The sequence below is a fragment of the Colossoma macropomum genome, unplaced genomic scaffold (genome assembly GCF_904425465.1).
Source record: "Colossoma macropomum unplaced genomic scaffold, Colossoma_macropomum, whole genome shotgun sequence".
Taxonomy (NCBI): domain Eukaryota; kingdom Metazoa; phylum Chordata; class Actinopteri; order Characiformes; family Serrasalmidae; genus Colossoma; species Colossoma macropomum.
This window is the reverse complement of record NW_023494804.1, coordinates 34,378,974-34,405,476: the sequence shown is the minus strand read 5'-3', so window position 1 is coordinate 34,405,476 and position 26,503 is coordinate 34,378,974. Positions and strand designations below refer to the sequence as shown.

The following is a 26,503-nucleotide window of genomic DNA, read 5'->3' as shown; positions in this document are numbered from 1 at the left end:
CACCGCAGTGGTAGAATGACCCAGTTGGTCTAAATCTTCTGATGCAGTTGTGAAGTGTTCCAGAATTACTGCTGTTAACCATGTAAAACTCAGAAAACCCAGCATATCGTGACATAAATACAGCATCATACTGTCCACTATTAATTTACAGACACTGCCAGTATCCTCAAGTTATATTTACTACTTAACACTATTTAACAACACACTTTTTAGTGATGATATACCAAATATCATCACAAACACCCTTCCTCCCAGTTCGCGCCCATAGCAGGTAACATTAAAACATGCCTGTATGGGCAATTTGACAATATATATTGGTACAGTGATAAAGCGTCTGACAAAATACATCACCACAACTTCTCTCAGCTTCCTTAAAGCACATCCTCTTGCAGTAAGACAGTTAGACTTACTGTGAAAAAAAACAAAACAAAACAGAACAAAACAAAAAAAAAAACACAAAACTGTGAGCCACTTTAGACAACAGGGCAGGGTCTCTATTCACAAACCAGGAAATGCTGATCTAGAAGCAGTATTTGTGACAATGACCACCAGCCCTGGTTCTGTCTAGAATGGCTACCCATAAAGGTGAAGCTGAAGTTCACAGTAAGCCGTACTGGGCTCTAAACCACATCGAGCAGTCTGTGTGAGGCTTATGAACATGTGGATGTGGTTTGAGAGAAGTTTTGAGGATGTATTTTTACAGAAGCGATTTGTGCAGAGCGACTATTGGGTTTTAGTGTTTGTTAGCAACGTTAGCCTCGTATCTTTAAAACCAAGAAAGCAGAACTTGGGCTTCAAACATGTCCTGCTGATCGACTGCATCTCCAGCAAGTGGAAAATGTTGCATATTTGACTTTTTGCCAAAGTGTTCTTTTAAATGTTGCACTGCTGATTATTTTTGTGTGTTGCAACAAATCAAATGGAAAAAATGTGATGCAAATCGTGTTGTAAATCGTCGTAAAAATGTCTTGGAGTATCTTTATGTTAGGCTTCGTTCACATTACAAGCCTCATTGCTCAAATCCGTTATTTTGCTCAAATCCGATTTTTTCCTCTAATCCGATCTCTCTGACTCAATGGTTCACACTCGTTTAGGTAAGTGATTCAAATCTGTCATTAATGTGACGAACCGGCGACCTGAAATGACTCGCCTGCGCACATCCTACTCAGTAACGTCATGTGAATGAATCACGTGTGTCATCAGCAAACAAACTAATGAGCAGAACGAGCTTCGCTGAGAAGATAATTAACTCTGATCAGCTCTCAGCTTCATTATTAGAGCGAGACGAAGGAGAAAAAGGTGAGATATGTTGCTTTTCCACTGTTTACAGGCTTTAACTTGTTTGGCGCTGCTGCCATGGTAACGCTGAATGATGGCGCAGTGGAAAAAAAGCACATGCATTCTGATCTGAGCGTCACATTAAGGTCGCATGACCACGAATCGGATATGTATCCGATCTAGGACCACATATGAAAGTGGTTCAGGTCGGATTTGAAATGATCAGATTTGCGCGTTCACACAGGCCTGAAAACATCAGATCTGAGTCACATTAGGGCAAAAAATCAGATTTGTGCCATTTCAAGCTGGTAATGTGAACAAAGCCTTATATTTTTACCATATGAGCCTAAAAAAAAGAAACACAAACATCACTAGCCTAAAACCTGATTCAGTACTTTTGAAAATCTTTCATTTGCAAAAAGTAATTTTCAGCCAACACTGATAAATGTTGATCCAGGTCACCATAAAAAATGACAGCTATGTATAGCATTATGTCCACGATGAACAAGAACAAACAAAAACACCGTATATTAAACAGTACAGTCATAAAGGACAAGACAGGATGCATCAATGTAGTACCGTTCTCAGTAATCTGAAATTAAACTGCTCTGTGGTGCGTATCTGAGATGCATATCAATGTCTCATTTACATACACAAACAACACAAGCAAAAAGGCAGGAATACAAACACTACACATACGTATACGCGAGCGACTCTGCTGCTCGTTCACAGCGGAGAGTCTAAACGTCAGTAAACAAAAGGAATGCTAACTTTGTTACAGCTACATCCTGTTTCCTGGCACAATGCTATTAAAGCGGGCCGATTATGCGCTGATCGCTTTAGGAAGTGGCAGCGGCCATGGCTGTCAGAGCGGCAGTAAAACGGTGGTAAGTTACAGCGGCAGCAGCTGGGCTCTTTTCTCATGCTCATGTATGGACATTACCTCGATGAGAGACATGAAGCCTCCCTCACACAGACACTGCTGCAGGAAGAAGAGGTTTACAGTCATCTATGGCAGGACTGTCACTGTTATATTAGAAGCAGAGAAACGAGAAATATGAGAAAGTAATCTGGGTCTATTGAACCCTTGTGTGGTGTTCTGGTCTGTGGGACCCATTTTAATGTTTACCAAAAGAAAAATTGTGTGATTTATTATTATTTCAACCCCAGATTTCTTGGTCTTCACTCATTTTCTGTGAAGAACATATAAAATAACACATTTTCAGTGACTCCACTCTGTTCACCCCCCACACATTTATATTACACATGTGGTGTTGGGCTGAACCCACGGGGAGTAAAAGTGTGGAGGTGCTGTGTCCTTCACTCTGTTCTCCTCCTACATGGCCTGCTGTTAGTGTGTGTGTGTGTGTGTGTGTGTGTGTGTGTGTGTGTGTGTGAGGGTGGACAACATGGACAGGCTGCTGACTGGCTACAGCTGCTAAAGGAGAACCCTACACTGGACACCTGTGATATTTTAAACATCTTCACATAAATTGTTATGACTGTATTGATTTAAAAAACAATAAAGAACATAATGCAGTGGGTCCACAAAAACATCAACACACAAAGGTTAAAAAGGCCAAATAATAAAGTAAAACATGCAAAGTCTTTCAAAGATTCCAAAATTGATCATTTTAAGTTTAATAAACTGATCCCAAACACTTTATTGGGAAAAAGAGAGGCTAAAAATAAATAGGTAGGTGAGTAAGTAAGCAAGAAAGTCAATGAATAAGTAAATTAATAACCATGAAAAATATTAGATAATACACCAGCGAAAATGCACATAAATGGGTCCTTCAGGCTCTCTTTTTCTCACCAGCAGAAGAATTTCAAATATGCATTATTATCATGCAAATGAATTATTGTTGACTCATCAAGAGTTTTTCTTTTTTTAATCAAGTAAGTTTAAGGTCCATGTATTTTTTGGTCATTAAAACCAGCAATGAAAAATGGGAAAATGGATCAGTTCTCGTTTTTGGTTCTGTTACTGCCAGTGGAAAAATCGAGAAATAACTTCATTTTACAGTTTCACAAACTAATCATAAAAATCCAAATAACAAACAAACAAACAATAATGGAACAAAAGATCATATTTTATTCATCCAAAAATTTATCTCCTTACTGGAAATAGACGTGCAGAGTGCACGCACGGTCTCAGATGCTCAGAAAATCCCTGTAATTACACAGTTAATCCAGACTTTTCCTTCACAACAAACACCACAACAGGACCTGAGTCTCACAGTAAGAGCTCAGTTTAGTGTAAGGAAGGCGCACTCAGACGACTGAATGGCTTTCGGTCGTAATGATGAGTGTGTTGGTGAAGAAAGAGACACAGTAACAGAACCAAAATTGAGAACTGACTCATTTTCCCATTTTTCAATACTGGATTTGAAATGAAAATCGAATGACCAAAAGATACACAGACCGTTTAACCAATTAATCGCGGCAGCTCTAATCTAGAGTGGAACTCTAGAAATGTCGGCCTGTTCCGACTCCGACTGTCGGACTGATGTCGAGGTCTGTCGCCTGTGACCAGATAGAGCCAGTCTAACAAAGGCAGGTTGAGAAGACTTGGTTGGTGTGGAGAGTTAAAGCAAGAGAGGCTCAGTCTCTCACACTCCACAGCCTGCCTGTTGGGATGAGAAGAGAAAGGAGCTGATCCCTCGCTCTGTCTCTCTCTCTCTCTATTCCGGTAATGAAGCTGTTTATGGGCTGCCGCTCCCCGCCGCCCACAGCAGATCAATATGGGCTCCAGTGGAGCAGAGCTGCTGGAGGATCTGCTCCACCTTATCTCTCTTTCTCTCTCTCCCTCCCTCCCTCTCTCTCGCGCTCTCTCTCTCTCTCTCTCTCTCTCTCTGAGTGACAGCTCGAGGCTCTCTCAGTCCTGAGACTCTGGAGAGAGAGTCCACTGTGCTCAGACAGGAAGGGAAGTGGGGGGGGGGAGTGCAGGTCAAAGCACTTCCGCAAAGTAACCTAATTAAAAACATCTGTGGAATACAGCGGTCTAATTAACCTAATTAACAACAAAGGTATCAGAGGCCTCTCGGACGATTTAAAGAACAAAGCCGTCAAGTTAATGAAATTAATTGAACACACAAACTCAGACGATTTCTAATACATAAAAATACATATTCTCTTGTGTCCAAGTTTGTGCCCTGTTTCTTGGTACGAGAGGTACTTAGAGACTTTTGTTTCACTTTTTTCTTGCAAACAGAATTATAAGTAATTAGACTGGGGTGAGTGTGGTGGTACTTAAAGCCTCCAAAAGCTCAGAAAGGGCCCTGCTTGCGCAACAGCCTCAAGAGTGAAAGAGACAAGGTATGTGTCCAAAGTCAAAAGGTCAGTTAGCAGCTTTTGTGCGAATACAATTTTGGTAGCGTCTTCAGGGAGCGGACGGCTTACGCGAGAGCTTCTGTACAAAGGTCAGAGACCGAAAAATAGCCACCAAGTAGAAGTTATTCATTTCTCAGGAGATGTTTATGAGGAGATTAGATATAAAATAATCTACTCGTACAAGGAAGTGGAAAAACAAATGAAAATAAGTGAAAAAAAAAAGAGCTTCTAAAGCTGGAGTTCCAAAAAATGATTAAAAGATCCAGAGAAAATGGTGCTTCTGAAAACTGTGCCAGACCTGGTAGACACCAAATCTGCTCCCTCAGATAAACAGCAGTTAAAGCTTTCATCTTTGAGAGAGAGGAGAAAATCAAGCTGCTTCAGATCTGAAAACATCCACAGGTGTCTCTGTCCATCCTTCCACTGTGAGAAGACGACTCAACACCCTAGCTGCGTTCCAAAGCCTGGGCTGCAGCTGAGGTAGTGCGGGTCCTCGGTAGGACCGTCCCATGAAGACTCCTGCTAAGTAGCCTATTGGTCACACATATGGAGCGGTCCTAACAAGGCTGTGTGTTGACGTTACCAGAAAGGTCCCGCCTCTTGCAATTGGGGAGCAAAACTTGTGAGGGAAGTGGTGAGAGAAAAGCAGTTTTCGTAGCAGTTGGCGTCGTTTGTACGCAGAGAACTGTGGTTAACCGAAGGCCTGGAAGGAGACATCAGTTGCATCCTCGAAATCACTCAGAATGTAGGCTGCACTTCTAGGCTGTATACGAAGGGTCGTTTACTTTGGAGCGGCCTTCTATGACGCAGCAGCCGAGAAATGCAGCCGAGGCTTTGGAACGCAGCTTATGAGTCTGAAAGGACGTGCAGCTGTCAAGAAGCCCTTACTGAGAAAAGGAAACATATAACAAAGGACAAATGAAACAAAGGAAATGGTGTTTTCAGAACAGTGGACTGACCACCCCAGAGTCCAGACCTCAACATCACTCAATGTATTTTGGATCATTTTGGATTCTGAAAAGCAGAAAATGCAACCAACTTCTAAGACTGAACTTTGGAGGTGTGGAAAGACATCCCTGCAGACAGATTCTTTTGAAAAACTGAAGGAAAGGGGGCTCCCGAGTGGCGCAACCGTCTAAGCGTTGGCCCTATCATCAGGAGATCACGAGTTCGATCACTGGTGATGCTACAGCCATCCGTAGCCGGGAGTCCGAGAGAGCACAATTGGCCTCGCTCTCTCTGGGTGGGTGGGATGGCCCCTCCTTCTCCCCCCATCACTCAGCGCGATGCTAGTCAGCGCAGGCATCTGTTAGCTGACGTAGCAGATCTGGCGGTTGGCGCTTTCTTTCGAGCGCGTTCGGCTGTCCAATGATGTTACATGAGCGGCAGTTCGAAAAGAAGCGGCGGTTGGCTTCACAGGTCTCGGAGGAAGCCTGTGTTAGCCTTCACCCTCCTAGCGTTGATGGCATCGTGTGACTGGGGGAGTCCTAACTAGTGGGTGGAATTGGAGACGACTAAATCGGGGAGAAAATCGGGTTTAAAAAAAAAAAAAATAATAAAACTGAAGGAAAGTCTCCTGAAAAGAACAGAAGCTGTAACGAAGGTATGTCAGGTTGGTCTCTGACTTTTGCACAGTGCTGCATGTGTGTGCGTAAGGCTGTTAGAGTGCGGTGCCGTTTGACAGTGTGGAGGCTAAACATCACACCCCATGCCGGGTGACACATCTTTCACTTTGAGTGACGGGTAAGAGTGAGAGAGCGAGGGAGAGGGACAGAGAGACACTAACGTGATGTGATCACATTAAAGTCTGGGGAGAGTCTAGCACGCACTCTCGGGCCTGGTTCACACTCATCTCACACTGAGGGCCGGACCGCCAGGGCCACACCGTGATGACAAAGAGCCCCGCAGAGTTTCCATAGCAGTCGCATCATCAGCCAGCGACAGTGCGAGCCAAGCGGAAAGTCACTGGTCTCGCAGCACGGAAACAGCTCGCTCCACTTAAGCGTGTTCTTCGAAAAACTCCCTCTCTGTTACACGCATGCACGCGCTCACACACGGGACGACAAAAATAAATGACCTCTGACTGATAAAATGCTATGAATAGTGAAGCAGTGGAGTATTTTTAAGATGCAGTGCAGTGCGCTGAGGGGGAAACAAGAGGATCAGATAAGTAATCCAGTGAGTTCTCACTGCTAAAGCGATAGTTTGGAAAACACTCAAACGCACTGTTTTCCCCTTTTCCCAGCCAAGAAACGTCAGAGGTCTGAAAATTGCTTCTTTAGTTTCACACTAGAGCAGCGGTCGGCCACATTCGGCCCTTTTACTGCCCTGTTGCGGCTCCACGGCAAAATTAGATTTGCTGGTAAAAATAAAATAAGCCTCCTTTGTAGTAAAATAAAGCTCGGCTGATCGTTCAACACAGTTTAACAACAAATGGTCTTAAACGTTGGAGTTAATGTAGCCCTCAACTGCTTACTCACCCTTTAACCCTGAGGACTGGCGCAAGGCCTGCTGGTCACCATAGCAACGACAGCAATCTCGTCTAGCTAGTAGCTAACGAAACGGCGAATGGACTTATTTGCATTCATAATCACTCCAGCTGGTTTCCTGATGTGTTTAATCTGCAACGAGAAACTGTCCAACACTGAAAAGTTGTGAAGCTGAAGTCAGATTCTCATTCGCCAGCTTCTCATTCGAATTCTCCCGTTCCACCTTAAATGGTGCCTGAGACGCCAGAATGTAATTGCTGTACCATTTAAGGTGGAACGGGAAAATTCAAACAAGAAGCCGGCGAATGAGAGGCGACTTCAGCGTCATAAGAAGTCGAACGTTGAGAGACATTTTACAAGAAACTTTTCTAGTTCTGAGGAAAGGTTTCCTGCTAGAGATGTGAGAAAAGCAGCTATAGCTGAGCTAAAGCAGAGCAAAGTAAGTCTGCATTCTGTTTATATTTTTAGCCTATACATATTTACAGCCCAGATGGTAAAATGGACATAAAAATGTTGTGACTCCCAAGGTGGTTTAATTTTTGTTAAAAGGACAAAATGGCTCTTCTTAACATTTTGGTTGCCGATTACCTGCAGTAGAGGTACAAAGCTAGTTCAAGTTAAAGGTCTAAATCATCACATGCTTGTCTCAGTCTGGTTTGTAGGCATGCAATATATGTATTGTACTGTATTGTACACTATGAACCTTTCTATTCAATACACACAGGTACCAAACAAAACAGACTGGAGCAAATAAAGGACTCAGTTTATTACTGATTATATTGCATGAAGTATTATAAAATTTAAACAACCAAGCCTGCAACGAGGGCAGACCATCCCTCCGAAAATATCACTTCCTCTTCACCTCAATATCAAGAGCAGGAAGGAAAGCACACTCCTCACAAGCACATATTAGCTCAGTGTTATTGTATTAGCTAGTGGCTAGCGCAGTATTCTAAACTACAGTACTTTTTTAATGGTAAATGTTTTAATAAACAAAAAAAAATTAACGCATTACATATATAGATAAATATAGATAGATAGATAGATAGATAGATAGATATAGTGTTGTGTATATATGCATATATATATATATATATATATATATATATATATATATATATATATATATATATATATATTTTCATTCATAGATTTATTTGTAATTATATATATTGTTCATATAGTTACATATTTCATACATTCGTCATATTTATGCTTGTTATTGCACATTTGCACTGTCCACTTCGCACTATTGCTACAACCTGCACTTCTGGTAGATGCTAACTGCTTTTCGTTGCATTGTACTTGTACTGAGCAATGACAAAGTTGAACCTATCTATCTATCTATCTATCTATCTAAAGCCAGCTAAACAGGATAATTATGGTCTCTTGTTAATGAAACATGCAGTTGGTCAGTGTTCTATAAGTATGTTGTCCAAAATACACTTAGAAAAGCGCATCATCACAATAACAAAACGTTGCCCATTTTTATTTTATTGTATCTAGAAAAGACGACAGTTTTGTAGAAAAGCAGCTGTCGAAAGTGCTCAAAAGCTCAAAAGTGCATCCCTCTTAAAGCATGAATTCTGTCCCTACTTTTGTCCACTTTTGTCAAAATTTAGTTTCACTAACTTGTGCTTTAAAGTGCAGCTCTGAGCTGTTTGTTCACAGCCTGTCTCTGCGGATCTGTATCTCAAACGCTGCTGATCAGGCTGAGCTCAGAGGGGCTGCTGGAGTGTGTGTGTGTGTGTGTGAGTGAGAAAGAGAAAGAGAGATGGAGCCCAGACTCTTGGGGTTAGTGTGTGTGTGTGTGTGTGTGTGTGTGTGTGTGTGTGTGTGTGTGCGCGCACTTCATGTGGTTACTGGGGGCACATATGAGGTGGAAGGCAGTATAGTAGGCATCACAATAAATCAAACACGTCAGCCAGACTCCCAAAGGACCAGCGCCACAAAGACGCATCACATATGGACACCCGCGAAACATCGCCAGACAATCCACACCCCCCCCGCCGCTTCTCCTGCACTGCACACACACACACACACACACACACACACACACACACACACTTAACCGAAGTGCACCCCCCTCCCAAAACTGAAGAAGAAACACACTCACGCTCCTCAATGCATGTCTGCCAACAGGAATCCAGCCAACCTACAGCACAAGCACAGACACGAAACAGTGGACTCCTCAAACAGAAAAAAAAAACAAAACAAAGGCCCCTTCTCTTCTCGTCTTCCTCTCTCCCCCCTCTCTCTCCCTTTCTCTCTCTGATAGCCTTCCCTGCCTTTGAGGTCCAGCTGTCAGACTCGTTATTGATTTGCCCCCTGGTTGATCTGAATCAGCCCTGATGTCCCACCTGCTCTGTGGCCTGTTTGCTAGAAGAGAGCTAACTGCAGCAGACACATCGAGGCATGTAGAGACACCTCAGAGCTCAGAGACGCTCGGAGACGCTCAGAGACAGACAGAGACAGACAGAGAAAGACTGAATGAGAGAGAGACAAAGAGAGAGAGTCTGAGTGAGAGAGAGACAGAGACTGAGTGAGTGAGAGAGAGACAGAGACTGAGTGAGAGAGAGAGAGAGAAAGACTGGGTGAGAGAGAGAGAGAGAGAGAGAGAGAGAGAGAGACTGGGTGAGAGGGAGAGAGTGACTGGGTGAGAGAGAGAGAGAGAGAGACTGAGTGAGAGAGAGAGAGACTGAGTGAGAGAGACAAACAGAGACAAAAAGAGTCTGAGGGAGAGAGAGACAAGTAGAGCCAGAGAGAGAGAGAGAGAGAGAGAAAAAAAAAAACAAGAGAACAAGAGTGGGGGAGAGACAAAGGCTGAATCAGCAAACGAAAGAGAGAGAAACTCTAACAGTATCAAAGAGACAGAGACAGAATGCAAGACATGAAAGACAGCAAGAGGGAGTAAACGAGAGAGAGAGAGACAGAGAGAGAGAGAGAGAGGAAAAGGAGCAAAGCAAGAGAACATGAAACACTTAGAACAAAAAGAAAGAGAGAACTGGGCAACAATGAAATAGCACTGAAATAAAGAGAGAGAGAGAGAGAGACTGACTATAAGACACAGAAGAGTGAGTGAGAGAGACTGAATATGAGAAAGAGAGAGAGACACTGAGTAAGAGTGAGTGAGAGAGAGAGAGAAAGGGACAGAGAACGCACAGGAGAGATTAAAAAGATGTTGTGACATTTAACAGAGAGACAAACAGAGAGGCCCTCAGTAATTAGCGGCGTGTTGCGCCGTCTGTGAGTGCAGGCGTTCAGCGTTTGATGCCACAGCTTTTCCAGATGACATCAGCCGAAGCACAGCCTCCCCCACCCCGCCCTGTTTGGGGAAAAGGCCGAGCGGGGTGGCTGAGTTTACTGAGAGAGGGATTTGTCAGAAAAGGAGAGTAGGAGGACACACGGTTTGTGTGTGTGTGTGTGTGTGTGATTTACAGATGAGAGAGGCCTGTGTGTGTGTGTGTGTGTGTGTGTGTGTGTGTGTGTGTGTGTTTCAGGTAGGAGGCTGTAAGAGCTCTGAGCAGGTTTATAGGGGTGATGACACTGTGTGTATGTGAGCGAGAGGGAAAGCATGTGTTTGTATGCGCTTTTTGTGTATGTGTACGCGGTGATAATAAGAGGGTAAAAGCAGAAAGGAAACACATGAACAGGATGTAACTGGGTTTTTCCCCCTCCCTGCGTTTACTCGCTCCGCTCCCAGAACACTTAACCTCCAGCAGAGCACAAGGAGCAAAGCTCTTCTGCCCTAACGAGCCTCAGACCTACAGCAGCTTTCATCTCAACCGCGGAAAGTCAGCTCCAAAGGCCTGAGCTGGACTTACCTGACTGGACGATACGTCCTCCGTACCAGTGTATCTGTATTGGTGTCACACAATAATATTAAACACTCCATTAACTGCAACGTACTGTCATTTGCTGGGTGCTTCAGCCTGTTTTGACTAAACAGTTCATCGCCGCTGTTGGAAGAAAACCTCATATCTCCATTTTTGTCATTTCTCAGTTTTTGACATATTTTGAAATTGCCTGTTACCCTTTACACTGTGTGTAGATTTCATGAAGACTGGACCAAACGAAACGGCCCAAAATTACTTGGAAAAACATCTGGTTCCATTGACTTACATTAAAAGTTAAGTAGGTTTTTTCCTTCTCCTGTAAAGTTACCATTTTGGAGATATGAGGTTTTCTTCCAACAAAAGCAATAAACATAAATAAAATATAAATAAATGTTGTGTCCTTCCTTCTATACCTGCTTTGTGCCTAGTTCATATGTACAATACTGCACAAGGTTTACTTTGGTGTGAAAAGCAGCAGTAATGGCAGCAGTCATTACTAATGGCTTGATCCCAATACTAATATTGAAATCCTGAGCTTTAGCCGATGCTAGATTCTTTTAAACTACTAAGCTTTAACCCCTTAAAACCCCTTATTACATACTAAAGCTTATTATTCAGTAACTACAGGGGCTTCAATGCAAACTGGTTGAGCTATTCTTCGGCTATAGAAGCGTGTAATAAAAGCTTGGGCCTGCCAACAGGCCCTGGCCATGTAAGGGGTCAAAATGAGCTATTTTCAATTAAAACACTTCACTTAAGACCCAAAAGTGGGCTATCATGCTCAAACTACTCACTCTACTACCCCACACGAAGACATACACAGCTCTCTCACTCACTCTCTCACTCACTCTTTCACACACTGGGAATATGTGCTGTTTCAGACTGGATTTGTTGCTCTTTGATGCCCCATCCATTTTCTGCTGTTATACTGGCTTAGTGCTGATTTGCCATCTCTAGTAGGGATACTTTTTGAATAAGTATCATATGAACATATGAATAAGATCTTTTTTTGAGCTCATGATTTTATTTGTAGAATTCATAGTGCTTAAGAGTTACAGAGAATAAAATCTAAACATACAATAAAAACTATAAATGTGATGCACCAAGTTTGTAATTAATAAAACCAAAAGGAAAAAAATCTGTGGTTCTTATCGTAGAAAAAGGTCAGAGACGCCTGATAAAACAAAGTTTAGCTTAGAATAACAGTAAAGCTTTGAGCTCTTGAATTGCCTGTTTTACTGTTAATTCAAGAAATGCATTTAAAATCTATGAATTGATAATTAACAGTGGTTCCATGAAAGACAGCAAAGGAGAGACAGTCAGGAGAGACTACAGAGCCCTGCTGGTGACATCCTGTATATATAAGCATGCGAACAAGATAATTAAGTCATGGCCATGACTTACTAAGGCGTGGCGAATGAGATCCTAATGCGTGGCCACAACTTAGTAAAATGTGGGAACGAGATCCTAATGCGTGGCCATGATATAGTAAGGTGTGGGAACAAGATCCTAATGCGTGGCCATGACTCAGTAAGGCATGGGAGCGAGATCCTAATGCGTGGCCATGACTCAGTAAGGTGTGGGAACAAGATCCTAATGCATGGCCATGACTCAGTAAGGCACGGGAACGAGATCCTAATGCGTGGCCATGATATAGTAAGGTGTGGGAACGAGATCCTAATGCGTGGCCATGATATAGTAAGGTGTGGGAACGAGATCCTAATGCGTGGCCATGATATAGTAAGGTGTGGGAACGAGATCCTAATGCGTGGCCATGACTCAGTAAGGCGTGGGAACGAGATCCTAATGCGTGGCCGCTACTTAGTAAGGCATGCGAACAAGATAAATAAGATAATCAAGCCACAACTTAGTAAGGCATTAGCATCTTGTTCGCACACGTTAATAAGGCGTGGCCACGTATTATTTTTATTGAAATGGTACGTCACCAGCAGGACTCTGTAAGAGACTGAGGGGTATCAGCAAAACAGTTTTCCTTTTTGAAATATATTTATTTATATTTTGAATATTATTTATTTTTTCCATTACACTGAAATCAGTACATCCTGACAAAAAAAGGTTACATCAATACAAGCAATACATCAGGATTGTAAGACACTATTTTACCATTACTACAGGAAGCAGTGGTGCATTAACTTTAAATAATGCAAACTTACATAATATCACCGCAATATAAAAATAAATAAATAAATAAATACTGAATTTTAGTAATACCGCCCAGCGCTAGTATCAGGCAAGCAATATTTAAAAGGCATCTCATACATAATATGGACCGTTTTACTGATTTCACATCCATCACACACTTCTTCATAAGCAGAGGAGCTGAACCCTCACAGGTGAGGAGCTGAATTAACCCCCACACAAAGAGAGAGTTTCGCAGTGAGCCAAACAGGACCCCATGCTCATTACACACAGCACTAACACCACTGCAAGGAAAAGCAAATCCGGACCTCAGCATGTAACAACATGCAGCGTGTCGATGTGGAGGATGAAGGAGCGCGAGAGAAGAAAGCAACAAAGTCAATGGAGAAGGAAAGAGGGGGCAGATCCCCCTTATATGCTGGAACATCTGGCCGCCGGGCCCCAGCTTCAGTGTTGTTTGAACTTCACTGTGTTGGGAGGTGTGTGTGTTAGATGCAGCTGTGGGGGGGGGGTTGGTGCAGAGAGTGGGGGCCCATTCGGGAAGAAGGTCCTTAGATGAAGGAGGACAAACTTCCCTTTCATCCCTCCTGGGGTCATTAACTTCGATGGCCTTAAGGGCTTCAGCCTGTAAATAACCCCAAATTAACAACAATCAGAGCGGCTCCTTCTGCTCGGGAGCAGAGCTTTTCAACCTAGTCAGACTTTTTCGACCTAATCTCCATCTGCCATCTGCGAGGTTTAGTTTAAAACTATGAGGCTAACATTGCTAACAAACACTAGAACTCAATAGTCACCCAAATAGGCTGAACTGTTTCTGTAAAAATACATTACCAAACCTTCTTTCAAACCACATTTAAGTCTTCGTTTAGGTCTTATCGATGTGGTTCAGAGCGAAGCAAGACTTACTGGGAACTACAAAAATGAACAAACCTTCACCGCTACGCCATATCAGCCAAAACCAGGGCTGTTTTTACAGAGCAGGGCTGATCTTGGATCAGATTCCTCTGCATTTATGATGGTCACTGATTCTAGATCAGCACTCCTACTCCTGAGGTGGTGTATGAATACAGACCCTGTTGTCTAAAGTGGCTTCTGGACAACAAGTCATTCTGAGTCCTAAACCACGCTGGCAAGTCTGCTCAACCTTAAAAAAGACCTGGATGTGGTTAAGAAGGTTGAGAGAAGCTCTGGTGATGTATTTTTACAGAAGCAATTCAGGCTATTTGGGTGACTACTGAGTTCTAGTGTTTGTTAGCAACGTTAGCCTCACTGTTCTGGTTTTAAACCGAAAACTCTTTATATTTGTAAGCGGAAAATTTTGTAAACATGATTTTTTTTTTTTGCCAACTATTCATTTAAGAAGAGAAACCTACACATAACAAGCATGAAATAGTTTACATCAGCATATTCTGCATATATGAGGACAGAGGTATTTATTTGTTGGTTATCCCTTCTGGCTCGCTGTCACTTGAAGTCAGAAGGGGAGCTGGTCTCTTAGAGCGACACTGACTAGCACGGTTTCACATCCACCGCTGTCTTTTTCCAGCCCCATCTGCACTTTCGTTTCAACTTCAGCTCTCTGAGTCAGAAAGAGAGACACACAAACATCTACAGTCCAGAAACACACACAAAAAAAATGCACCTTAACGGACCTTCTGCAATTGCATAGGGAAAAAAAATCAGGGTTCCCCCAGACATCTGATACCGGCTCACGTTGTAATGACAACTCATTCAGCGAGACCACAAGGTCTCACCTATTCCTTTATATGTATGAGACAAAGTCTTCTTCTCTCTTTTTAGACAGTATTTTAATATTTTCCCCTCATCCTGTCAGGTTTTCATCATGTTTTTCAGAGAAAACTCAGCCTACTGAGAAGCTCAGTGAGAGAAATAAGGTTTTCGTATTGACGCGCTAAACAGCAACGCTGGTGCGGCGTTTATGTTATAGAACATAATTCCTAGAACTGGAAGCAAGTTGCGTATTTGCTGACTGCGCTTTCTAAGGTCATTTCAAATTGTTCATGACTGCTGAATTAAACCTGGCCTCGACTTAGCAAACAAAACCAACGCATAATAATTACAATTCAGGTATTGTTTATTAATTAAGATGCACATCATAGCAGACGGCATAACTGCATATACATTTCCACTCCCATTTAGTTCCTCACTTTCTGTGCCTGTGATAAAGGGTATATACTACCATTCTAGTATATATTTCTCTTAATTCTTAATAAAAGAGAACCATACGGCTTTAGTTTATTTAAAACATTTTTGCAGTATGTAATTACACAGTTATACGCAAGTGTCTGAACATCGCCAGTCAAATAAGGTTTTGTTGATTTTTTATAACAGCTCATTTAGTTAGACCACAAAGTCTCACCTACTCCTTTATATGTGGCGAAGTAAATAAAACATTAACACATCCTCCACAGAGCACAATAAGAAATATAAAATAAAATAATAAAAAAAAAAACAATAATTTTAATGCACAGTTAATGTTTGCTGAATTTAACATTTTGGGGGTGAAAAAGAAAATATAAAGTGTGTATTGTCTAAAAGTTATAGCACATTTTATAGATATTTTTTTCCACTTTGTTCAAATTCAGCTAATAAGTAGAAACTGTGCACTGAACTTTGCATACAATACCATATTTAAAGTTCCCTGTAGACGTATTTTCACTTAGAAAATCAACAAAACGTCATTTGAAACTTTGCACACAACTGTAGCTGTTTGTTTAATTAGAGATGCAAAAATCTAAAATATGAAAGTAACAGTAATATAAAATGCGGTCTCAACAAGTTTATATCACATCTGTGTGTAAAGCATCACCTCCATTTGTGAAAATAGCCAAACATCAAGACTGAAAGTAGCACAAAACCACCTTACCCAACTGAGTGGAGGTTACTCTGGGTAATGTGGCTCTAATTCAGATCAGAAAATGCTTTCATTGCGCATTTTTAACACAAAATATGTTTGTGTATAGTGGCCATTTCTCATTTCAGCAGCAGCAGCATAAGGCCTCTGCGTTCTACTTTGTCGGTGACTAATGAGTTTGTGCTCCTGTGTGCTGAGACGACAGCGGCGATGATCAAGCGCCATGTTGCGGTGAGCGTCCTGTAACGTGTTGAACCTTTGCTGTTTACTCACAGCAGATGGTGGAGGGCTGAAAGGTGGGCAGGTCCAAACAACCACCGCGATGTGTTTATCCATGTGGAGAGGGCTGGAGCACGACACACACAGAGGCACGGCACGGCCAGGCATGCTGAGCTGCGAGCTAACTTAACAGACGCCCACTCATATTGAGAAGCCTCAGAAACAGAGTGATCCACTGTTAACTGAAGGCTTGTAGACCAGAAGGCTGTCAAGATAAAGTGCCTAAAAACACTGTTTCTTTGTCAAAAAAGTAAAAAATAATGACCTCAGTGTACAAACTTAGAAAAATAAACTGTTATAAAGGGTTCTTTGGAGGAAAGCCACTGAGGAACCACTTTTGGTTCCCTAAAGAACCCTTCAAAAGATGAAAGCAAATGTACTTTAGTAGTGTATCAGTGCATTCAAGTCAAGAACCATTTAGAAACCTTCATTTTCCAGATAGATATAAAGTACAAAGAAACATTTGAGACCTTCAGGTGAGGCAGAAACTCAAGAAACTGACAGTAAAGTGCGAGGGAGGCATCAAAAGCTCCTGAGTCTTCTCAGAAAGCTTCTCAGACCTTCAGGAACCACACAGTTAAACAACTTAAAGTGGATGAAAACTGTGCAGCCGCCACACAGCCAGCAGAGTACATTAGCTTGGCGAAAGCCATCTCTGAGGGTGCATAATCCTGCCTCCCACACCACTTACGAAGCTGACAGAGGCCAGAGAGGACCAGAACACAGCGCGCCACGTCCTTCCATTATCTACAGAGAGAGCTCGATTTCACAGGTTAGGCCAGGCCTGCTGCTAGGGAGCGAAAAGCAAGAGCACCAAGACGACAGAGAAGACCATCTCTACTATCTCTAGGCTTCTTAAAAGGCCAAACCTCAGTTGTTTGGCTGCGTAAGCTCAAATGGTAGAACGAACCCCTCTATCTCTCTGAACGAGCTCACGACTGAGCTCACCTCAAAGCCACAGCAACCTTTATGCATTTCTCAGCGCTTTCAGCCTGTGTCAAGGCAGCACGCTCTAGCTAATGCTCAAAAAAGACTTGTTTTCCTAAACACACTTGCTTTCCCGACTGAATCTGTGCACTGTAGCACCGTAGCAACTTCGGATTTTGCTCTCATAAGTATGGAGGGGATCAGATTTCGCAGGTTTACATGTAAAAGATAAGATCAGATACGAATCAGATGGAAAAACAAGAAAATATAAGACATGACTGTGCGTTTAAATGCAGTGCAGGAGACATGAGGTTAGATTAGGGGCTCAGTTAACTTGCCTATAGCTGTTGTTCGGAAGAAAACCTCGTAGCTCCATTTTTGACATTTTTCAGTTTTTGACATAACCTGAAAATACCTGTTGCCCTTTACATTGTGTGTAAATTTCATGACGAACGGACTAAAAGAAATGACCCGAAATGACTTGGAAAAACGTCTGGTTCCATTGACTTACATTAAAAGTAAAGTAGGTTTTTTCCTTCTCCTGTAAAGTTATCGTTTTGGAGATATGAGGTTTTCTTAGTTAATGTTCAATTAACTAAATTAAACTAAACTCTTACAAGTAACTTTACTGACTACAGCTTAAAGGCAGCTGTGCTACTCAAAGTATCCCTGTCTTTAGCATATCTTTCCTCTGTAGTCCTTGGCAGCAGCCTCATTCCAACAGTGGGCCAGGAGAAAGGCTTACGAAAACCACAGAAAGAGCACAATGGGCCGACACCGAGGCTAAAAGTACTACTTCATCTGTTTCGCTTGCCAGCTGCGTCTGCACTCAATACGCCCATGCTTTCCCCAATCGTCTCTATCGCTGAGCGCTGTTAGATCAGCTCTTAATGTCACTACTAATTGATGCTAATGCATTTAGACCATCACAGTCAGAGAGACACATGGAAAGTCAGCAATCAGCCAATAGTGTTCAATGCAGCACGATCGACAATGTCAGCTTACAGCCCCTGCCTCCGCCGTGAGTCGGATCTCATCAAACCCTCGTCCCTTTGGCCCAGCGGACCCATCGGCACATCACTCTTTCACAAAAAACGGCACTCCATCATTCACTGAAGTCACAGGGTGTTTTTTTATATAAATATATGGAGGGCAGGTCTTTTTTGGTCCAAGTATTTGAAATCCAGGGCTAATTGCATTAGCCTGGCCTCAGAACCTACTCTTTTAACTTAATTAGCTTTAGGTATGATTAATTAAAGCACCCTTCACAGCAGGAGGATTTCCAGCGTGTGCAAATTGGTGCCAGAGAACAGCTTTTATCCAGGCTGCGCTAACCATTATAACAATGACATCAAATAAAAGGAAACACAAAAAACATTAAGCCTAATTATATAAATAATTGTGCATATAATAGTAAATGTGGTCCACAGGGAAAAGAACAGCATAAAAAACTAACAACATTAAGGCATCTACTAATTATATTCTTTTTATTTTTTTTAACTAGTTTCTATATGGAGACAATATATGTTCAGATTCAGTCTGAAAAAGTTTATAAGGAATATTTTATATATGAACGCTTGGTTCAAAAACAAGTTAAATGCCACTTTCATGGTTTTTAATGAATCATTTGTTAAGAGAGAGCTTATACAAGAAACACATACAAGAAATATCAATAGTAACACCCATATTAGAGAATATATCAACGTTGTCGGGAGAAAACCTCGTATCTCCATTTTTGATGTTTTTCATTTTTTCACATAATTTGAAAATACCTGTTGCCCTTTATATTGTATGTAAATTTCATGATGAATGGACTAAAAGAAACGGCCCAGAATGGCTTGGGAAAACGTCTGGTTCCATTGACTTACATTAAAATGAAATGAGCTTTTTTCCTTCTCCTGTAAAGTTACCATTTTGGAGATACGAGGTTTTCTTCCGACAGCAGCGATTGTGTTTTTGACTGTGTGTTAAATATCAGCTGTTAATCTTTTCAAACGTCTTTACATCCAAAGCTGTGACAAATGGATTTACAGCTTTTTGGAATAAAATCTTCACATAAACACACACACACACACACACACACACACACACACACACACACACACACAAACACACAGATTACATGAAAATAAGTACACATCCTCCATATGAATGCATGTCTGCACATTTTAATCCATGTTTAGTGCTTATTTGCTAATTGTTACCTCTTATTTTTTTCCCAATGTTAATTAACCTCAGCAAATAAATAGGAAATGTGAATTTGTGCATTAAAATGTGCAGAAAAATGCCTTTTATAAGTTCTCTGAAGAGGCGTGTTCATTTAACTAGCGGTGTTCAAACTTTTATATATATCCTTGTATGTTTTTCAGCATTTCCTCTCCCACAGCTCGCATAAGGCTGGAGCCTGGCAGCTTGCAGCAGGGGTGATATTTACAGCAGACGGAGAGAGTCCCATGGCTGGGATCAGGAGGTGAAGTGTAATTACTAAAGCACACGTGCAGCGTGCGGAGGCCAGACTGCAAACTGGGAGCCACTTCAGCTTCTTCATGCTGATATACTCCAGCGCCTCAGCTTCGCTTCATTTCCGTCAGTGCTTTAAACTTTTCTTATTATTTCAGACTCACATACAATGCATATCCCTCCTCTCTTCTCTAGGGCTGAGAGATTAATCATTTATATCGAAATCACAATTTAAGGAAATGCTATTTAAAAATCACAAGAGCTGCAATTTTTAAAACTTACCACCTACTTTATCGAAAACATTACAACAAAAGTTTTAAGAAGGGGAATTTTCCCTAACACAGACCTGTATACAGCCTGTAGAGTTAACAGACCAATCAGAGGCAGCCAAAGCTCCATCTGTTGTGACATCACAACCACAACTTATTGGCTCTCTGGCACACTACATTAAGGGGTCAAGCTTCAAGCCAGAAAAAGTGGATATTCTGGTCTTTTTGGTTAAAAAAACAGGTCTGAACCTCAATTTATAGAAAATAATCAAAATTTTAAGCCGGAAAAAAAATCGCAATTTGCCATTTTCCCTAAATCGTTCAGCCCTAGTAGTGAGCAACACTGACACTGATTTTAAAAAGCTATAAATTCCAATAATATCACCCAAAATTATTTTACTCCATATTACCAGCTCAGCATGTACTTCACTGTTAGAAATGAGCAGCTGTCTGATTTCAGAAGCTGCTATAAAGACTGAAATGTGAGCAACAAAACATTAAACCCTCAAATCAGAACAGTTTTCGTCACGTCAGCAGTTTGTTTCAATATGCCATCTTAGCAGCAGGAATTTCTCCAACACTAATAAAACCACAGCCGATGCTACTGGCTGACCAATACATCGGTCAGGCCCTGGTCTCCTCAGCTCTCCACTCCTTTTGTCTCTAAAGAGAAATGTTCCTTGTTTTGTGGGCCCGTGCAATGAGACCCAGAGGGCAGCGGACTTCTCCTCTGAGATTTAAGACACAGAGACATGGCAGCCATGGCAGGCCATCAGCCAATACCTCCGCGCTAAGAGTGTCACAGGCTCTGGCACTACGGCAGTGTGTCAGAACAGCCTGTCAGCCTGAGTCCCCGGGCTAACAAATGCTCCTCTACCTCCCTCTCACCCCAAACACACACACACACACACACACACACACACACACACACACACACACACACACTCAGCCTCTCACCCACTGTTTTCTCATCTCCATCACTCCAAACTAACACACACAGGTTTGTTTTTATACAGTGTCAGGACATGAGATCATGCATATGTCCCCTATGTATCATATATTCCTCATCACTTACAAGTCTGGAATCATTTGTCTTATAAATGTTATCAAATGTACAGTATAGCTGGAAAGGCTATACACTACACATCATAAGATGCAGTCTTGCAAATGTGCAAATCACATTTTCTTGATTTTCTAAGAGAAAATAAGTGAATACATCCTCCACAGAGAACCGACTGCTGCACATTTTAATGCAGAATTACTGTTTATTTGCTGAAGTTAACACAACTGAGAAAACAAACATCAAATGCGGCCTGTGCAAAAGTTACAGCACTCTTTATATAAGTTGAACCGAGCTAATAAACAGAAATCGTGCACCGCAATTTACAGAAAAATACCATATTTCAGGGTGTCTCTGTGGAGGACGTGTTAACGTCTTTTCACTTAGAAAATCAACAAAACGTTGTTTAACCAAGAGCGTTTAAACTTTCGCATTCAACTGTAAACCCAAGATTTGTTCACCGGCTAAAGAATTTTGAGGACAACAAAAAAGCTATGACACATAAAAAGCTAATTTTAGCAATAACAAACAGTAATAGCCTATTTATAGCAATTTCAGTTCATTACAATGCTATGAACGGCTGTTTGAGTAACAAGATTCAGTCACCACCTATCAAATGTGAGGTATTATGGATATTGATTTTAATATAAAGTTCATTCTTGATACTTTCAGTAAAGGATGCACCATGATATCGGAAACTGCAGGCATTTGCTATGCTAAAAAAAAAAATTCGCTATCAGAGAGATGTTTGGATTTGACTGCTATCCTTAATGATGTATTTACTCTGGAAACGTAGGATGTTTAGCTGTAGTAAAATACATTTTTATTCATTTTACTGTATTCATAACCCCACAGAAATAAAATGTTACATTTCTCTGTAATGCTGATTAATGTAGTTCCAGTTTCTACATTATGTAAATGTTCATGTATCTGCGTCGATGTGTCGACACTGACAGATATGTACATGAAAAACACCAGATATCGGCATCTGACCACAATTCTCATATTAGTGCATCCCTACTATACAGCTTTCACAATTAATATGGAATCTGGGAAATTTCCTAATTTGTGGAATTCCTTAAAATTAATTTAGCATCACATTAAAATCATTTTATACCTGCACTCATAAGTAACCACAACAAAATGGGTTTTTATAAATGAAAACAGTGCTTCTGAACAGCAGCGCGTCACGTAACATCAAAAACGTCAAATGATGTCAACAAAGCCGAACTCAAAGCCTAACCTTAACCTCAGTAACCAACTAAAGAAATGCTTTCATCAAAGGCACTTCACAAAGCCAGGATTTTCTTAGTTCTAAGTCATTCTGTTAGTCCTAATGTTGTATGTTTGTCTTGTTTTTCTCTAATTTTCCTACAAAGTCAGGCTATTTTGTGCTGGCAATGTACAAAAACAAACAGACAAACACAGGCGCACAGGCAGCCCCTCATCTGCAAAGCCTGTTTTCTCCATTATGCCTCCCCTGCGGAGAGCAGGGAGTCTGAGGTCAGTGTGAGGGAGCGCTGTCAATTCCCCCAAATTAAACACTTCTGCCAAGAGCGCATCCATAATCAGCACCGCACACCACACAGAGAAATACCGGGAAACAAACCAACAACCAAAAACGCCGTTATTTCCTGGCAATATCAAACGACTCCACAAACTTTTTTTCAAAACGTACAGTGTTTACCTAAATAGTCCGGGGCCAAGATACAGCATGGCTGCAAATGTGAGGCTGTATTTTCAAGCAGATTCTGGAAATGTTACATTTGGCTGTGAGGAAACCAGAAGACTAAGATTTTCCCTCGTTTATTACTGAGTGTGGGGAGAATGGGAAGCATGACTGAGATCAGCAGACCGTGCTGCTGCCTAGAAGATGCAGAGGATCCTCACACACTGCTCTGACCCATATGCATCAATCAAATCCCTTCAAATGTAAAAGTGTTGATCGGCGAGTTCGCTCTGTAACCGAACTCATTAGTACCACCAATTATGAAAAGCAGAGGCCTGACTCGGTTGACGGGTTTGACTCGTATGACCCCTGGTCCTCTATGGGTCAGCTCTTCCCATCAGAGCGCTGACTCTCCATCAATTAGCAGCTGTTCTTGATCAAATTAAAGGCCAGAACAGATTAAAGTCACAAACTGAGCATAAGTCACATGACCTGACCTTTCCCTGTCCAGCCCCACTGCCCCTGGCGGCTCGGTCTAAGATTGGTGGCTCGAGGATTAGGCTGAAAACAGCATTAACACTCAATTACCTTACGAAAAACATCTGCGTATGTCAAAATACACATAAGCGATCCACAGAGGAACTAGCAATGCTGCACTGCGTCCTGGGCAGCTGGAAACCACAAACACATAGACCACATTCTCCACAAGACAAGAAGAAGTGTACAAAAAAACCTTATCAACACTTCTTCGTATGCATGCAGACGAAAGCAAACAACACTCTTTTAGTCCTGTTTGAACAGACAGACAAAACCCCCTACCTGTCCTGTGACTGCTCCTCGTACATCCTCTCCTTGCCCTCTTTAAAGAGGCGGATAGCCCTTTTCGATTTCTTCATCAGGCTGTCGATGTAGACCTTAAAGTAATCGTTCTCGCTGAGCTGCACGAGTTTCTGGTTCTCCTCATACTTGCACAGGATCATCCTCAGGTGCTGGTAGGTGTCCGGCAGGATGTCCAGGATGTAAGGAGGGCTGTTTTTCAGCTGTAGTCTGGGGTTCTGACACAACCTCACCTATAAAAGAAAACACAAACTGATTTTAGGCATTCAATACAGACCATGATGGTGCATGTTCTGCAATCAGACTGAGGTTCCTTGCCACAAAGCTGCGTAATGGGTAAACATGTTTTAACAACATTAACTCCTGCTTCAAAGCATATTCCAGGGTTAGTAACAGGGTCACATGCTGGAAGATGATCTTGTGCAACCCCATATTGTAATTTCACTCAGAAGTGTGTTAACCAGCCTGTCATGTTGCTCATAACATTGCAGGATGAATCAGTAGCAAGAAGAAAGCCAGGAAGCAACTAAACCTCGCATCAGTTTTATAAGTTCAGTTCAGTTCAGTTCAGTTCACACAGCTGACCTGAGCTGAGTCAATCAATGGTCGAAGCGGACGTTCGATTCACTGAAACGGAGCGCTCGGAAGAATCGGCTCGGTAAAGTGAATCGAACTGAACCATCTCTAGTGTAAACACAAGGCGTGAGCGGTTCTCTCACCACTTTATCCATGAGTTTCCACGTTTTCTCTACCGTCCTCCTGTCCGCGGCGGCTTGTTTCGGGGGTCCCACCACGTCCTGGATGGCGTCGATGAGGCCCAAAATCCGGCCTTTCCGCGGGTTCGGCGCCCGTCCGCCCATACTCCGGCCACTGAGAGCGGTTGCCATTTCCTCCGCACTGTAGGGGAAACAGAGCAAATCTCTCCGTGGACTCGCGTGGTCGGGTCTCAGTAAACACAAGCACACTACTTAGGGGCACTTCAGCCAAACAGTACACAGAAGCAAAACACTAGTTTGGGCTAATACTAGTTAGTCAGCTAACCTAGCTTACCTGGCTAACTAGCTTAACTAGCAACTAAAAGGGAAGTCCGTGACTTTTCTAACAGTGGCTGGGCTAGTTTACTTCACTGACCTGGCTAAATAACTGGCTATCGACAGTCCATCTGAACTTCTCCCTCTCTTTCCAACGTCGTAGCCAGTTATCTCGGCGTTTGCGAGGAGTGAAACAGTGTCAAAACGCTGACTGACTGCATTTTTAGGAAAAGCTGTGAACAACAATCTCAGCAAAACAAACCAAAACAAGGCGACTTTAAACACTTATTCGTCTGACAACGACTAACGTTGGAGCCGTCAACGTTTCTGTTTTTACAATCTGTTTTTCTAACGTCCACAAACTCCACACTTACTGCGGCAAAACAGAGGAGCTGCCAAAGAGAGGGAATGTCAACGGAGAGTTCCCGAGTTGAAGCAAGGAGGTCCCCAGCAACAAAATAAAAACGCAACAAAAGCGACAAAAACACAGCAAATACGGGTGAAACTACTACATATCTAATCCCGACACGCTGTCAGCGGAATACATTCCTCGGCACCCTGCTCCCAGGCAGTATTAAAAGACGTAAAATCCCGTTTCGGTCGGTCGCTGGTACCGTCGTTGGCCAACGCTGCTCGTTTCAAAATCAGTACGCTTTTAAACAGCCGTGCTGGAGGAGAGCAGATCGGGCTGCGTCCCGCTCCGCTGACACCGCGGGGAGGAGCCAAAACAGACAGGCAGCTCGCAACAGTGGGCCGGACTATGCAAATAAGGAAGCTCCCTTCTCACCAATCGCAATCGAGAACTCCTCGGCATGCCTAATATTCAGAAAGTGTCGAATGACATTGGGCGAAACGGTTTGTAGCCCGTCCCTTATATAAATATGTAAATAGAGGCGCTAAAATCTTATCACCGTCACTTTCCAGTGGAAACTAATGATGATGTTTATGTGACTTTGAGTCACGCGTGACATTAGGAGAAAAGCCGAGTCAGTGTGTGTGTATATACATATATTTACATGTGCGTACATGAACCTTTTTTAAAAGTATTCTATATACCACCAAAAGGGTTCTCCTATTGTTACAGGCTTGACATTGTAAAAATAGAAGAACACTTTTGGTGCTATAACATTATAATACATGTTTTATTACAAACAGTGCTTAAAAATAAGAGCTTTAAAGAAAAATAAAAAGCTAAAATGTAAGAAGTAAACACGCTTGTCCTCGTATTGTTTCAGATTACTCAGCTTTTTGGCAGGCAAATTTGGGCAGCCCTGCTCTAAGGGGACAAGTGGACCCAAATCATGCCAGGAAAAAGCCTCCTTTACTGCAGAGCCACCGGACCCACTCACTGTAAAGGTCAAGCATTCAGACCTGCACTGTTTTCTTGGTGTGTCCACACATGCACTCTCCCACTTGCGGAGAACATGGTAAAGGCTGACTCATCTGGCCACATAAGTATTTTACCCATCTCTGCAGACCAGTACTGAAGGATTCCGCACCACTGAACTCTCGAATGTGTGTTCGTCTTTGTTACGAGGGACTCATGCACTGCAACTCTATTGTAACATCCCTCTCGATGTAGTTGTGGATGGACTGTTTTTCTTGATGACAGGCTGATACATATCTTGTATTGATGTTCTCAGTCACCGACCATTTTCTCCTACATATCACACCAACACCCGAGCATCACAGTCACTGAAAGTACATTGCTGACCACAATTCATCATCCTGTTTACTGATGTCTTTCCCATAGACATAAATGCAGATGTAACTTTATGTGACTGAAACTTCTGCCATCCGTTCTTCAATAATAAACCCTCTTTTGAAGTCACTGAGGTCTTTTCCTCTCGCCATTGTGACCCAAAATTGAGGTCAACTGGGCCTCTATTCAGCATTTTTGTACGACACAGAGCATGGTAGGATGTTAATTGTGTTTATGTTTCATTCCACAGCCTCAGTATCAGAGCTCTACCAACTTCACATCGTTATAAAATATACTC

At 42.2% G+C, this 26,503-nt stretch overlaps 1 protein-coding gene across 1 annotated transcript in view; it reads right to left on the bottom strand.

Annotated features, from left to right (window-relative positions):
• Positions 1–25,205, bottom strand: part of cblb (Cbl proto-oncogene B, E3 ubiquitin protein ligase) — a 125,714-nt gene extending 100,509 nt beyond the window's left edge. The window contains exons 1-3 of the mRNA XM_036595698.1: positions 24,878–25,205; positions 24,192–24,369; positions 23,455–23,705 (exon numbers count right to left, since the gene is read on the bottom strand). Of these exons, the coding sequence (XP_036451591.1) occupies positions 23,455–23,705; positions 24,192–24,359 (419 nt within the window). The 5' untranslated portion in view covers positions 24,360–24,369; positions 24,878–25,205. The remainder of the gene's footprint in view (positions 1–23,454; positions 23,706–24,191; positions 24,370–24,877) is intronic.
• Between the last annotated feature and the right edge of the window lie 1,298 nt (positions 25,206–26,503).